We start from the raw sequence: 16,488 nt of genomic DNA, 5'->3' as shown, positions 1-16,488 counted from the left end.
CCTCTATACTTAGATTTGTTAAGGTGTTTTTAATTTGGGAAACATAATTGGCTTTAAAAAAATAAAAAGCATAAAAATTAGCTTAGCCCAGAATATACGATGCTAGAAACTTTGCTAAAAGAGCTCAACATCCTCCACTCTTACTGTCTCATCCAACAAAACCTAGTTACCTGTTGTAAATAAACAGTATGGTTGTTCCCTTCTGCGTTTCTTCTCAAAGAAATGTTTTCTTCAAGCATAAAAATCTGTGCTATCATAATGTCATCTATGGCAAAGAAGCAAAAGACAATGATTTCCAAAATCTCAAGCAATTTAGAATGTGTTCTGTTCTTCAAAGCATAGCACACAACTGCTTCACATCTGGGTACCATGGCTCTTTGTATTTTATTTTAATTTTTCAGGTGTTCCTTAAATATTATCATGTAGAAGAGTTAAATCTAATGCGAAAGGAAGCTATTGACAAGCTTATTTTGATTCAAGCTTGTGTCAGAGCATTCTTGTGTTCAAGAAGATACCAAAAAATACAGGAGAAAAGGAAAGAAAGCGCTATAATAATACAGTCAGGTAATCTCTTGGACTGTCTTAGAGTGTAACAAAGCATTGTGTTGTATTTAGATATGGTCAAAAAATCCAATATTATGATATTTGTTACAGGCAAACCTCCAATTCTTACAAAGCTTTTGTGTTTAATTCCAGACTGTGTTGCCTTGATACTTTCGCTATATTAAATCTAAGTCAAATTGTTTTAGTAATTGACACTTTTAATATTTGAATAAATGTTTTGTCTTCAGTAATTTAATTTTTAATTTTTCTGTCAAGAATTAATGAAACACAATTGACATATTGTGTAAGATACAGCAAATGATTAAATACAGATCTCAAGAATCATATTATTATTATTCATTGGACAATAAGATTTTTTCTACTTTATTCCAAAGGTTACACTTGCCATAATTTTTGACAACTTAAATCTTATTTTGTTAAAGGGCATCCATTTATTTCTATTAACTGTAGGGAAATAAATTTATAACCATACTTTACTTCACAAACTTTTATTAAACTGTATTAACAGATTTAGGATTTTGCTTTCTATTTTTCCATAAGAAACAAAATTTAAATAGAGCCTATCACAGCTTAGTATGCTCTCTTTCAGAATTTTTTGACTGGACACTTAGAGTAAAAAAATGTATTTTGCTTTTTAACCTGACACACACACACTACAAGCACTGCATTCTGATATTTTTAATTCTAGTTTATTCCATTTCATTTTTAGATGCTAGATTTGGCCCACTACATCAGTTTTATGATCCACTAATGGTTTGCAGCCTGCATTCTGAAGAACTCTAATATTGTGGGCAGAGTAGCTGACTGACATTCAAGAGATTAACATTCCAATCCCCATTCTGTCAATCAGCAATGAGTCATCATCATCTCTTTTTGTATTTTAAGCTCTTAACTTCTCACTGAAATAAAAATGCAAACTCAGTACTTTGGACTCTAATCCTTTATCCACAGTTTCAAAATTTATAAAGCTCTGATAAACAGGTTCTTTATAGCACATTTGGCAGTGAAACATGTACCAATATGATGTGAGGTTATTTACAGTCCTTTACTCATCCAACTTAGTAAAAATATTCTGTTTTTCAGAAGAACTATTCATGTGTTTGGTTATTGGGTTCTGTACTGACATAGGGAATGTTACAGAATATATTTGCTCTGAACTAACTTTCTAAAACTTAAAAAAATTAAGCTGAATTCTGAAATATATATTCCAATAATCTGAAATACATCTGGCCAAAGTATATAAGATGCATTAGCAAAAAAAAAAAAAAAAAAAGGAAACTAATTATCACTAAATTTTAAGCAAATGAGCACACGTTGTCATCAACTTTGCTCATCTCTATCATTTTGGTTTCATTTTAATGCTCTTCTTAGTATGAAAGATACTTTATTATTACTACAGCTTGCCATCTAGAAGAATCTTGTTAATGAATAGCATTTTTAAGTGAACCTGTTCTATTTGGCATTTTCATTTTATTTTCCTCTTTGACATCGATGGTCAAAACCACCATTTTTACTCATTAAAGTAATTTATTTTATTTCTTATGATTAACACTACTATGGTCTTTGTGTGTTTCAGCTGCAAGAGGACACCTTGTCAGGAAACAAAGAAAAGAAATTGTTAATGTGAAAAACACAGCAGTAACAGCCATTCAGACTTCCAATCAGGAATTTGACTACAAGAAAAACTTTGAAAATACAAGGTATAATGATGTTCATTCTTATACCATTGTAGCATACAGATTTTTCAGATCTGTAAGGCCATAGAATAATGTTCACAGTTGTACTAGTCAGGTTCCTGATACTGACACATCAAATGTCAGTGAACACCCAATGGCTACTTTTGTGTTCTCTATCCTATTTGGGAGTTATTTCTCAAAATTTTTCTTCCTTGGCTTCTACCAGATTGCTTTCTATAATTCTGCTCCTAATTCTGAATGTCCTTCACTAATACGTCCTCCTCTCCTCACACTTAAATCCTCATCCACATCTAAATGTGTCCCTGGGCCCTCTCATTCATTCCAATGACTTTAATAGCCAATATGCCATTGGCCCCTATGTCATAATCACCAGCTGCCCTTTCTTCTTCTAAGGCTTCATCTCTATACTTCCAAATGTATATTAGAAAACCACTTATTCATTTATTCAGCAGGCTTTATGCTGGGCAGTGGGGACACATAGATACATGAGGCAAAATCCTTATCAAATTTCTTACAGTATTATGGAAAAAAACATGACCGACAAATACATCACTCTTGTAAAATGTGTTAACTCTGCTATAAAAATATACAAAGAGTACAACTGGGGGCAAGGAGGACGGAACCCTGCCTTGGTTGGTAGTGATTAGGGAAAGGGAAAAGTATTTACATTTTACCCAATTGGTGAAACTTGAATTGATCGAGCTGAGTACATGGTCATCCAGATAAAGATCATTCCAACCCCAACCCCAATCCCCTTGTCTTTTAACATCAAAACTGGCCACAGACAGGGTGAAGGAATGAAACAGAAGAGGTGGCTTCCTGGCTTCCTTCTCTCCCCACACATCCACATCTAATGTTCTCTTCACCCACCGCTATTATTCTCTCCTGCCAATAGTGGTCTCATAGATCTCATAGATGACTTCTCTGCTACCTCTTCCACTCACCTTCACCCAACACTCCCTGAATCCCTCAGGCTAACCTCATTTCCTTATTTGAAAAACGGAACTGTTTATCTGAAGTATAGAGACATTTGGTGTTTTAAGTTTTTGTATATTCTGAGACCTATATATATGCTCTGGGTCTTTGCCTGTGAGGATTCAAATGATTTGTATCTCTTTGTTACTGGCTAAAAAGCAGTCAAGCAAACTTCCAAAGATCACAGGCCTGCCTCAGGAGCAGGAAGCTGGATGATACCTGTGACTCCTGTACTTCAGTCTGGAGGCTGAGAGAAATATAAACTGGATGCAAACAGAAGAAAGGTGGACTAATTTTACTACTTCTAGAAATTACTACTTGTAGATATCACATCTAATAAGAAAGTCTGATGTTCAATTACATACCAATTTGCTACCACCTTTCTTCTGAGGGTACCAGGGATCAGCTTTCAATGTAGCAGATATTTATTAAGCATCTACTGCACACAAGATCCACTTCAGGGCACATGATTGTAAGAAGTTATCTCTGTGGTCTGGGGATGAAGAATTTGACATTTATTGGGCTACCTCTCATAGGAGGTGGATCATAAAGTCAGACATAAAAGTACGGGCAGGCCGGGCGCGGTGGCTCACGCCTGTAATCCCAGCACTTTGGGAGGCCAAGGTGGGTGGATCACGAGGTCAAGAGATCGAGACCATCCTGGTCAACATGGTGAAACCCCGTCTCTACTAAAAATACAAAAAATTAGCTGGGCACGGCGGCGCGTGCCTGTAATCCCAGCTACTCAGGAGGCTGAGGCAGGAGAATTGCCTGAACCCAGGAGGCGGAGGTTGCGGTGAGCCGAGATCGCGCCATTGCACTCCAGCCTGGGTAAGAAGAGCGAAACTCCGTCTCAAAAAAAAAAAAAAAAAGTACGGGCAGAAAGACAAGGGAAGCTTGGAGAAAGGAAGGTTAGGGAAGGGAGAGGCAGATGGGCCTGACACACACCCACTGCCAGAGATCTGCAGGCCAGCACTCTGCCTAGCCCACTCTGACTTTCCTTTTCCCTCAGGTACCTGAAGCCCTTGTTTTCTTTTAACCCTTCCCTGACAGAGTCCCTGACCTATGACCTAGAATTCCACAGCAGGGAGCTGGAAAAAGGCCCAGGCCTGCAGGGCTCTCCAGCAGATGTCAGAAAAGGTCCCCAGTCCTCCCCATGCTGAAGCTCTGAAGGGCTAACCCTCAGAAGCACCCATCATTGCACACGATCCTTAGGTCCTCCAAGTGCTGTGCCAGCCACAGCATGGGGCGGAGTCACCTGAGCCCAGGTGTATAACCGATGTGGGAATTTTAGCAGTGTGTACAAGTTTTCACCAGTAAAATGCACTTGAAAGATCAAAATTAACTTATAAATTGATTTTTTGGAATGTAGTCAGTTAGGGACTCTACACACATCTTCTCTCATTAGTTGTATTTTGAACAAATACAAGCATTCTTGGAGAGGGTGGTATTATGGAGGAATTCAAAATGCTAGTGTAGAGATTCATCAAAATCGTGGGCATTTCTGGTGCCCTACCTAGCTTCCTGACTGATCCTGGCAGGATTCTGCTATTCCTCCTGTATAAGCCTGGGGATACCATAGTAATTCTAGTCCTACGAAGTGGCCAATAGAATTAGAAAAATGGCATCCCAATAGCTTTTTCCAGATTTGACTCAATGAAGAGTCCGACTTCACAAACAGATCACAAAAGACCTAAACTCTCACAAGGGTTTCTGGGCTAAGATGGAAAGTTTGATGCAAAAGCCCTTCAAGTAGCAATGAGAGGTGTTAGCATATCAAGGTGTCATGGTAGGACATTTCTATTCCACCTTAACTTTTTCTTGGCAATATTGCTCTTGTGAGGGTTTTGCCCTTGGCTGGAAAAAAAAATCAAGAAAGATACAGAGAAGCCTTATCTTCAAGTGAAGGGGAAATCATTTTGGAAGGATATTAGCAAAGCAGCAACTGTGAAATTTTGGCCACCGTATTACGTGATCATGAACTGTAGCGAGGACATTGCTTTTCCTTTAATTTTATAAGATATTTCCTGTAATCAGTAAACTTAGTGCTTATTAAAGTACAGTATGTCAGCCAGTGAACATACCCTGCTTACTGGTCTCAAAGCTGGGTATGTTTTTCACAACATCTCATCACTAAAGGTACTTTATTTTGAAAGAATGTATTTTGAAGGGATTAAATTCCTAGAATTTTGATATCTCATTAAATGAAAAGATGGTTCTTCATATGCTAGGCTATTTCTCACTCTAAGTTGAATCTGGTTTTCTCATTATTTGAGTAATCACAGCTGTCATCAGAAAGAACATTCTGGAAAGCACTTGATTAATGTGACTTGAGACATCTGAATTTTGAGCTTTCTTTGTTCCTAGCATATAGCTATTGCCAAAAGAAGTAATAAGCTCAAATTTAGTACTGTATATTCAAAGATAATATATTTTACACAGGGAATCTTTTGTGAAGAAACAAACAGAAAATGCAATCTCTGCTAATGAAAGATTCATTTCAGCTCCAAATAATAAAGGAAGTGTATCTGTAGTAAAGACTTCCACTTTCAGACCTGAAGAGGAAACCACCAGTGCTGTGCAGAGTAACAACAGAGGGTATCAGACTCCAAAAAAAATGAATAATGCGTATAAGGAAGAGATTAAGCAAGAATTGTACCTTGTAGGGCCAGAAGTAAGCCCCAAACAGAAGTCTATCAAAGACCTGGACGAGAACAGCAAGCTAAGGAAAGTGGAGAAAGAGGAGGCTATGATCCAGAGTAACTATCAGAGCTACACAGAGGAGAGGAATTGTGAAGAGTCAAAAGCAGCGTATCTAGAAAGGAAGGCCGTATCAGAAAGGCTAAGCTACCCAGGGCCTTGGTTAGCAGAGAATGAGACTTCCTTTAAAAGAACTTTGGAACCTACACTTAGCCAAAAGTCAATTTATCAAAATGCAAATAAGAAGGAAAAAGAAAAGAAGACATCTGTAGTTACCCAGAGTGCACCGACATGCAGCCAGGAGGGAGGCCATCTGAGGCATGAGACAGTCAAGGAGAAGCAATTTGAGCCAGTGACACAGGCCCAGGAGGAAGAAGACAAAGCAGCGGTGTTCATTCAGAGCAAATATCGGGGTTACAAGAGAAGGCAGCAGTTGAGGAAGGACAAGATGTCTTCTTTTAAGCATCAGAGGATTGTCACAGCACCAACAGAAGTAGCAAGAAACACTCATAATTTGTATTCCTATCCCACAAAACATGAGGAAACCTATGATATCAAGATAAAGGATGATAAAGACTTGAAAGCGACTTCAGAAAAAGAAGCATGTGATTTGGCAATTTTTTCAAAGCAGGTATGTGAATAAATGAATTTATTTACTGTCCCTGTGAATGATACAGTAACTGAATTAAATGCATAATTAATAACTGGTAGATTGTTTCATCTGTGTTGATGGGCCTGAAAATATTTTTAATAAAATGTCTCAAAGATTGTGCTATTCAAATAGCCCGGAACCTTTAACCCAATTTACTGTGGTGACAATAGTATAAAATATGATAGAAACCTCATGTAGTCATGATACTAGAGATTGGTCTATAAAGCTTATTAGAATGCTAAGGCTCGACAGTGAAAAGTTTGATGTATCTGTGAGATCTTTAATTAGAGCTTAAAAAAAAAAGTCATTTTAAGTTTTCTAAATCCTCTAAAGTTTATGCTTTCTCCCTCTCACAAATTTGAGAAAACATAATTAGGTGTCAGATTTTGATCGGTAGCCACACTGAGGCATATACAGTGAAGATGAAAGTCTGCATGTCACATCATGACAGTGAACGAATAGTCATGGAAATTAAGGAATCATAAAGGAAAACCACAGAGAAAACTTCCCTTCTGGAGAATATCTCATGCCAGTCATAGGCATGTTTCAGCTGTTTCTGGAGAGGAGTATAGGAAGCAATAGGTTTTAGGGCTTTTCATGTGTTTACATGCAATTTATCTCTGAAACATACAATTTGTCTCTGATAAATTAGTGCTATGGAAAGATCACAGGAACCAGCTTCTGTAAATACCAAGTCCAGTTCCTCCTTTCTCTTTCTAGGCATTTGACCTTCAAAAAATCACTTTATGTCTTAGCACTGTTATTTTCTTCTGTGCAGAATGAAGAGTTTTAACTAGATGACCTCTAAAATACATGAATTTCCAGGGTCATCAAGGGTGTATGAAGTAATAAAAGAAATACCATAATGGGTTAGTTCCAAGAAGGATCATCTAATAGTCCTGTGTCCCTAAACTCCACTTTTTGTATCTGATGGAGGCTGAACCTATGAGAAACATGGTAACTGTGCTTGGACCCTTCCTTAGTGCTAGAGGTATGGCCCAGACATCTCCAACTTCTAGCTGTCAGTAGAGATCTGCCTTTGTTTATTTTATTGAGACAGAGTTTCGCTCTTGTTGTCCAGGCTGGAGGGCAATGGCATGATCTTGGTTCACCACAACCTCCGCCTCCCGGGTTCCAGGAATTCTCCTGCCTCAGCCTCCCTAGTAGCTGTGATTACAGGTGCCCACCAACACACACAGCTGTTTTTTGTATTTTTAGTAGAGATGGGGTTTCTCCATGTTGGTCAGGCTGATCTCGAACTGCTGACCTCAGGTGATCCACCCGCCTTGGCATCCCAAAGTGCTGGGATTACAGGTGTGAGCTACCGTGCCCAGCCAAGATCTGCTGTTTTTTTAATTTACCCATCCCCTTCCTACTCTTTTTTTAAGCGTATGGAAATAGTGAGCTTAATAAACATATGGTTCTTCTCACTGCAAAGACCAAATCAGGGATTAGAACTCAGATCTACTATGCCATGGAGACACTGAGATGTAGAATTACCAAGGCATCCACTTGGAGCTGGCCAGTATCACCATGGGAGTAAATTCACTGCTCGATGGAGCAAAGCTGGAGGCTGTCCCAGCAGGAGCCTCACACTCAACCCAGCAGGACAACCACGTTATCAGAGCCAGGATGCAGACAGGACAGAGGCCTGGGGAAGGATGGAAAGAGAACCCAGAATAGAGCAGCCCTGAAGTCAGGCTAAAAAGACTGGAAATAAAAGGAAGGAGGTTTACACAAGCACAGGCAGCAGAGGGGTCCCTGGCACAGAAGCAGAAAGGCAAACACAACAGAGTGGCAAGGCTGGAAGCCAGATCTCAGAAACCTGGGAAGGAGTCGATCAGAATGGAATTCTGCATGTAGCCTGACGTACTTGGCAGTTTTTGATGAAAAATGTGAGATGGCAAGTATTCACAGCACAAGGGAGAAGGTTGTCAGGTGAGGACTTTATCAGACCCTGGTACAAAGGACAAGGTGGGCCCTGGAGAGTAACATGAGAGTCCCCAAGAATGCTGGTAAGGCGTTTCTCAGCCCTCGGTGCCTGCAGAAATCTCTGTATTATTTTATTTGATTTAATCTGACACATGACCTTCTTTTTAGGTATCAAAGTTATCTGAAGAGTATTTCATTCTGCAGAAAAAATTGAATGAAATGATTTTGTCACAGCAACTGAAGCCACTTTATGTGGGTGTCTCGCACCATAAGCCAATTAATAGACGAGTTTCTCCTCAGCAGTGCCTCTCAGGTAACAATCAGTAGAGTTGGAGCTTCCTGAAGGGGAAGGAAATGCCAGATACTTTGTTTATTAGTTTCCCACCTTTATTCTATGGCAAATTTGAGGAGCCTGTATTCTGTCTGGGGAGAACCTTTATTTCATTTCTTATATGGAGATACACTTTTTTAAGGATGTTCTATCCACTTTCTACCTTCTCTGACTTCATTTCCCTCCATTTTTTATGTTTCTCTTTTTTCATTTTAACTAGAACTTGGCTTATGACACCAGAAAGGAATAAAAAGGGGTGGTACAGAGAAGGGGCTGACAGGAGGGAAATTTGATGAAAGAGAGCAAAAATAGAAATAGGAGTATTTCTATTTCCTTTGTCAACATCTGCAACCTTGAATATAGAGTGTGGAAGGTGCAAGACCCCATTATACAAGAAATATTGAACTTTTTTCTAATCAACCTATTATAATAACCAGTGGGTAATTCAATCTCCATAATTTTCAGACCTCCCTCTCCCCATAGCTGTGCAAAGGTTTTCGGGCCTTGCATACCACCAAAAGATCAGGTCCAGCTTGTAGTCTCTGATTATTTGCCTTTGAAGTTACTGTTGGGACACTCATGGCTCCAGCTGGCCTCCACAAGCCCTTTAAGTTGGGACATCTGGCTGCTCCTACACCCTGCAGGTGGCACCTAAACCATGGGAGTCTGGAGCCTCATGTTATCCATGCCCACACCAGGTATCCATTCTTTCTGCAGTCTCACCACCTCCCCCAGGAGCTGTCACTATAAGGTTCAGGAGTCCCACAACTTTGATCCCTGCTGACCTCTGCCTAAAATAATCTGCATTTATTTTCCCTTGCTTTCTTGGAAGTCCTCCACAATCTCACCGCCTGCTCAGGGCTTCCTGGCATCATCTCTGCCATGAGTTTGGCTCTTACCAAAGACAGGAGGAGCCACTGACTTCATGCAACTGCTAATTTCTTCCCTGCAAAAATCTCTGAGACAGGAAAATACAAAGATGCACTTGGCTATTTGCCTGATATGAGAGGAAGGGGAAATATCTTAATGTTTTCATAAATTATTCTGCCACATCGTTTTCAAGTCAAGAATTGCGGTGAAGCTGACCACAATAGGCTCTTTGGTGCCCTTCATTCCTGTTGCTCTCCTGCTCTCTGTCCCTGGCTGAGAGCCTCCTGCTGTGAGGAAGATAGACTAGCAAGTTGAGCCCAGAGGCCCATTCCTTTGGCTCCTGCAATGGCCTGTGCCCAGGGGTCATGCTGGCAGGGTGGGAGCTGAGGAAAGGCAGGAGCTTCAGGTTCCTTCATGGTCACAGAAGTGGCAACACTGGTGAGTGTGGGGCAGAGAGGAGCAGGTGGTGTGAGGAAGCAAGGAAGCGAGGCAGCTCACCCCAGGCCACTGCCAGCTGGAAAAGAGAGGTGCAAATGGGAGGCAGCGTCCTGGGAGGGAGTAGAAGTCACCACCAAGATTTTTACTTATGAACATCTCAGGGACTTTAAACAAGCCTGAAAAGCAGCAGAATTTTATAAGAAAGTCAAATTAGTTCACCTTATTTTTTTTTATTTTTATTTTTTTTCACTGAGATGGAGTCTCACTCTGTCACCCAGGCTGGTGATCTTAGCTCACTGCAACCTCTGCCTCCCGGATCCAAGCGATTCTTTCTCAGCATCCAGAGTAGCTGGGACTACAGGCATGTGCCACCATGTTCTGTATTTTTAGTAGAGACGGGGTTTCACCATGTTGGGCAGGCTGGTTTCAAACTCTGACCTCAGGTAACCCACCTCAGCCTCCCAAAGTGCTGGGATTACAGGCATAGGTCACTGTGCCTGGCCGAGTTCACCTTATTCTTGAATATTCCATTTTTTTGAGGTCTTAAGAATAATATTAGAAATCAATTCTTAGCTTACATGGAGAGGAATTGTAACTCAGAAATATTTTTTTTTTTTTGAGACAGAGTTTCGCTCTTGTTACCCAGGCTGGAGTGCAATGGCGCGATCTCAGCTCACCGCAACCTCCGCCTCCTGGGTTCAGGCAATTCTCCTGCCTCAGCCTCCTGAGTAGCTGGGATTACAGGCACGCGCCACTATGCCCAGCTAATTTTTTGTATTTTTAGTAGAGATGGGGTTTCTCCATGTTGACCAGGATGGTCTCGATCTCTTGACCTCATGATCCACCCGCCTCGGCCTCCCAAAGTGCTGGGATTACAGGCTTGAGCCACCGCGCCCGGCCTAGAAATATTTCTTTAACTCTTCAGGTTTAGAGGGAGAATCTTTTTTTGTTCTCTGAACTTGTGGAGAAGTTGCATATTCTACTATACTTGTTTAAGGCTAAATTGGCAAACATCTGAATTGTCCCATGTCTTACAGAGTAGCAGAGAAAGTGCCTGAGAGAGGGCGTGATGTGGCCTAATGACACAGGGGTATCAGTGTGGAGCTAACAACCCAGAACCCAAGAGTAAGGAGGACAGTGGGAGAAGCAGTCCAGTGACCAGAGATCAGACAGGGCAAGTTATGCAGCAGATGCCAGTGACCAGCCAAGAGTGGCTGCAAAACAGATGGTCCCTCCCCACTAATGCCATAAAGCTGCCAAAGTCCCCTACCCCAATCCCCAGCTTACATTTGGCAGGACAGAGAAGAATAGGGAAGGCTGAATGTAAGCCTTCAATATTTTTAGTGTATTCTGACTAAATTTAGTCACTTTAGGTTTCTGACCCTAACCTAAAATGACTAAATCTACTCAGAAGACATTAAGAATTTAGAATTTAGCTAGAATTTGTTAAAAATAATTTAATGCTAGAAAGTGGAAATGAGCACTAAGAGAAATTAAATCTAGTTTATGTATTTTTTTTGTATATCTGAATTGTTGTACATTGTAAAAAATGTAACCCTTCTACATGTAGACAACTACATTTAAAAAAAAATCTGATTACACTGTAGGAATAGAACTTGAGAGCCATAAAGAGAAAAGGTGATGGTAGAGAAAGCCATAAAGAGAAAGGTGATGAGAGCCATCAGCAAAAGATGATGGTAGCCAAGAAGGCAGTTTAAAGCAATGGTTAGCTTGTAGATTATGAAGGATTCAGTAATTGATTGCACAGGAAAGGGGGCATGCCAGGGTCGCTAACATGATCAGCTAGTATCATGGTGGATGGTGGTATGTCATTACCTGAGATTGGAAAGATTAGATAACAAGCAGGAGTATGCATTCAATTTGGGCAGAGAAGCCTTTGATGAATTGGAACAACCTCTCAGGAGGCCGTTGGACACATACAGAGTACTGAAGCCATGGAGGAGAAGAGAAGGTCCAGGAAATTTATCTACACTGAGAAGAGAAGACAGCCTAGTGTAAGAAACTGTACATGTGCAGGTCAGGTAGAGAGGAACCAGGAAAGAGGAGCGACCAAAGATGGGGAGGACAACCAGGGAACCTAGACCCTCCAAAGCCAAGGGAAGAGGGTCTTAAGAGGACTGTGTACAGAAGGATGCAGACAGAGTCATAAAACAGTCATTAAATTTCCTATTCATTAACAATTACTGAATTCTTCAGATCTTATTTAAACATTAGAATAGAGACAGATGGAAAAGGTGAATGCAAATCATCACTGGGGTACTTTGGAAGCAGATTCACCCCAATGTTTGTGGATATAATCTATGTTCACATATTTTAACAATTTATGTTTTCTTTAAAAAATTCCTTGAGTAGCTTATAAAAGTTCATTTAAATTATAGTTCAAAGTACTAAAACCAGAGGTCACAATTTGGCCAGATACTGCTTAGCTAATATTTAATCCCTACGATGGATCCAGTTTCTTTCCACATCTCAGAGATGTGCACATTAGGTGAACTGGTGTGTCTATGTGGTCCCAGTGAGAGAGATAGAGAGAGGGAAAGAAAGAGGTGGGGGGAGAGAGAGAGAGAGAATGAGAGAGTCTGAGTGTGCCCTGCAATGGGATGGCATCTTGTCCAGCCTTGGGTCCCACTTTGCACCCTGAATTGCCAGGAGAGGCTCCAGCCACTCATGACTCTGAACTGGAATAATTGGGTAAAGAATTTTCTTATTTGTTTTTATTAATCTTTCCTTTTTTTTTTTTTTTTGAGACAGTTTCACTCTGTCACCCAGGCTGGAGTGCAATGGCACCATCTCGGCTTACTGCAACCTCTGCTTCCTGTGTTGAAGCAATTCTCCTGCCTCAGCCTCCCGAGTAGCTGGGATTACAGGCATGCAGCATGACGCCTAGCTAATTTTTGTATTTTTGGTGGAGACAGAGTTTCACTATGTTGGCCAGGCTGGTCTCAAACTCCCAACCTCAGGTGATCCACCCGCCTTGGCATCCCAAAGTGTTGGGATTACAGGTGTGAGCCACTGCACTAGGCCTAATCTTCGTTTCTTATCTTTTTTTTCTTTCTTTTTTTTTTTTTTTTGAGATGGAGTTTTGGTCTTGTAACCCAGGCTGGAGTACAATGGTGTGATCTCGGCTCACTGCAACCTCCGCCTCCCAGGTTCAAGTGATTCTCCTGCCTCAGGCTCCCCAGTAGCTGGAATTACAGATGCTTGCCACCAAGCCTGGCTAATTCTTGTATTTTTTTTAGTAGAGATGGGGTTTCACCATGTTGGCTAGGTTGGTCTTGACTCCTAACCTCAAGTGATCTGCCCGCCTCAGCTTCCCAAAGTGTTGGGATTATAGGTTTGAGCCACTGCGCCCGGCCTAATCTTTCTTAAATGTATGTATAGTTCACATTTATTTCAGTGTTTAATATCAGAAGTGTGTTGGTCTCTATTGAGAAGTTTGGTAATGTTTTTGTGACCAGAAATATACCATAAGACGTTAATTCTTGTTTATATCAGTCAGTCTATGGTAAAATTGGTCATTTCGCTTAAAGTTGCAGTTTCCAAGAACCCATCGACATTGTCACGTGAGGACTTACTGTATCATGTGGCTATTCAAAGAATTACGTCCAACCAAGTTCGAAGAATTCACAGTATTTTATGCAGGCACATTCACATGTTCATGTAACAGATAAATCTCATTCTATGTGATTTGAGAAAAAAAAGAAAAATATACGAAGTTGCCTATTTTATGATGTCCATCTATCCTAGAACAAGTCTGACAATAACGTCTTTTAAAAGCAATCATTCAATGGCAATTATTATTTATTTATTTTTGAGACAGAGTCTCACTCTGTCACCCAGGCTGGAGCGGGTGGCACGACCTTGGTTCACTGCAACCTCTGCCTCCCAGGTTCAAGCGATTCTCATGACTCAGCCTCCCAAGTAGCTGGGACTACAGGCATGCACCACCATGCCTGGCTACTTTTTTGTATTTTTAGTACAGATGGGGTTTCACCATGTTGGCCAGGCTGGTCTCCAACTCATGACCTCAGGTGATCCGCCCACCTTGGCCTCCCCAAGTGCTGGGATTACAGGCATGAGCCACTGCACCCACCCTCAATTATTAATTTAGAGGTAAAACTCCTGAGTATAGTATTTAATACTAGCTAATGGAATGCAACAGTATGTTAAAAGACTGTCCAAATAATACATATTAATATAACATATTATAACATATCAAAAGATCAAAAAAGCTGTCTTGATAAATGCTGAAACAGTTTTCAGTAAAATCCAACACTCAGTACTGATGAAATGTAAAATTCTTACTAAACTAAAAGCAGAATGATATTCTTTAACATATGAAGAATACATTTCTTTTTTTTTTTTTTTTTTTTTTTTTGAGACAGAGTCTCATTCTGTTGCCCAGGCTGGAGTGCAATGGTGCAATCTCAGCTCACTGCAACCTCTGCCTCCCGGGTTCAAGCAAATCTCCTGCCTCAGCCTCCTGGGTAGCTGGAATGACAGGTGCCTGCCACCACACCTGGCTAACTTTTGTATTTTTAGTAGAGACAAGGTTTCACCATATTGGCCAGGCTGGTCTCAAACTCCTGACCTTGTGATCTGCCTGCCTCGGCCTCCCAGAGTGCTGAGATTACAGGCATGAGCCATCATGCCCAGCCAGAAGAATACATTTCTTAATTCAGTTGTCTGCCTCATAATTAACTATAAAACACTGGAAACAGTTTCATTAAAAAGCAGGATGAAGATAAAGTTACTAGCTAACACCACATTTTTATGTTATTAGGAAATTTCCAGTTAATGCAATAAGATAGAAAAAGAAGCTTTTTAAAAAAGTACAACTATCAAAAGGGAAAAGATAGGGTTATAGGAATGTTACTAGACAACATTGAAAATGCAAAGAATAAATCAAAATAATGATTGATGCTAGCAATGGAATTCAGTAAGGATATATAGTTATGGAGATAGATATTCTTTCCTATAAAAATTTCTAATAGAAAAAGAGCTCATTGGAAATAATAGCAAAAAAAAGAAAAATCAATACCTTGAAATGAAACTAGCAACAAAACCACAAAGAGACAAAAAAGAAGAGACCCATAATGGAATGATACATTGTGTTTCTGAATTGAAAGATAAGATACTGTAAACATGACCACTATAAAATTACTTTCTAGGTTTAAAAAAATTGCATTCAAAATCTCATTGAGATTTTCTTTGGAACTTAAGAAAATATCCCTAAGGATCATTTGTAAATTTCAGAGAAATAAAGGATAATTATAAATGAGGACTTACTTATTAGATAGTAAAATAAATAATGCTATAATAATTAAAACCATATGCCTCCTTTACAAAAATCACAGATTAATGGAACAGAATAGCCCTAAAATTGGCCTGAGTATTTATTTTTAAAATGTCATTTACAAAAAGTTACATACAAACAAAAATAAATGGATGGATAATGCTTAAAATTTACCTGATTTGGGATGAGGAAATAAAATATTCTTGTCTTCTGCTCAGTGCCCAGATATTTTCCAGCTGCGTTGATCATTTAAATGTAAGAAATAAACCAGAAGAAGCCGGATGCTATGAACTGAGCATTTCACAATCTCTGCTTAGAAAAGGACAAAGTATAAGAAGTAATAAAAGGAATTACAAAGAAAAACTGTGATGGATTTGGATTACATGAACGTTAAAACCTTCTAGAGATTCCAAAGCATTGAAAGTTAAAGAGCTGACAAAATATTTGGAACAAATGTAAAAAGAGGTAAACTGTTTAAAGTAGAAAAAGCTCTTTATAAATTAGTCAGAAAATAGCACTCTCAATGGAAAAATGGCACAAGCCATTAATTTGTTTACAAAAGAAGAAATGCAGATGGAAAATAAGCATATATATGGTCACTCTAGGAATGAAAAAATAAAAAGTAAACCAAGTTACTATTCTTTACTCATCAAAATGGCAAGGATGAAAAAATATTTTAACGGTAATGACAAAGTGCTAATGTAATTATTCCTAAATATATGGTAAGATGGCAGCATCAACATTTTGAAAAGTGACTTGGCAATATGTACCCCAAAAAAAAAAAACCCACTGAATTAGTTTATATCATTGACCCAGTAAACCCACTTATGAGAGCATAGCCTAAGGAAATAATCAGAGCAAAAAAAAGTTGTATATATGGCAAGAAATAAAATTGGACCATAAGAGAATGATTAATAAGTAATGACATTCACATATGGAATATTACTAGCCCTTTACATTCGTTTTTCAAAGAATATCCTTAGAAAACTTCTAGCTAATCTAACCACTGAAT

General features: G+C 39.5%; 1 protein-coding gene across 11 annotated transcripts in view; it reads left to right on the top strand.

The window, feature by feature from the left end:
• The window catches only part of MYO3A (myosin IIIA), a 234,307-nt gene that overhangs the window by 190,080 nt on the left and 27,739 nt on the right, over window positions 1–16,488 (top strand). For 10 of the 11 annotated variants that reach the window (XR_002477556.2, XR_002477552.2, XM_012450143.3 and 7 more), the window contains 4 exons: window positions 402–564; window positions 2,141–2,264; window positions 5,679–6,567; window positions 8,689–8,833. Coding sequence is in view for 9 of the 11 variants with exons in the window: in XM_012450143.3 (XP_012305566.3) it covers window positions 402–564; window positions 2,141–2,264; window positions 5,679–6,567; window positions 8,689–8,833 (1,321 nt within the window). In the remaining 2 variants the exon portion in view is untranslated. The remainder of the gene's footprint in view (window positions 1–401; window positions 565–2,140; window positions 2,265–5,678; window positions 6,568–8,688; window positions 8,834–16,488) is intronic. The other variant, XM_021665129.2, reaches the window with a different exon arrangement.

Source organism: Aotus nancymaae, unplaced genomic scaffold (assembly GCF_030222135.1).
Source record: "Aotus nancymaae isolate 86718 unplaced genomic scaffold, 86718_ANA_hifiasm-v0.15.2.pri h1tg000077l, whole genome shotgun sequence".
NCBI classification, from domain to species: domain Eukaryota; kingdom Metazoa; phylum Chordata; class Mammalia; order Primates; family Aotidae; genus Aotus; species Aotus nancymaae.
This window is presented reverse-complemented; position numbering and strand designations above follow the sequence as displayed.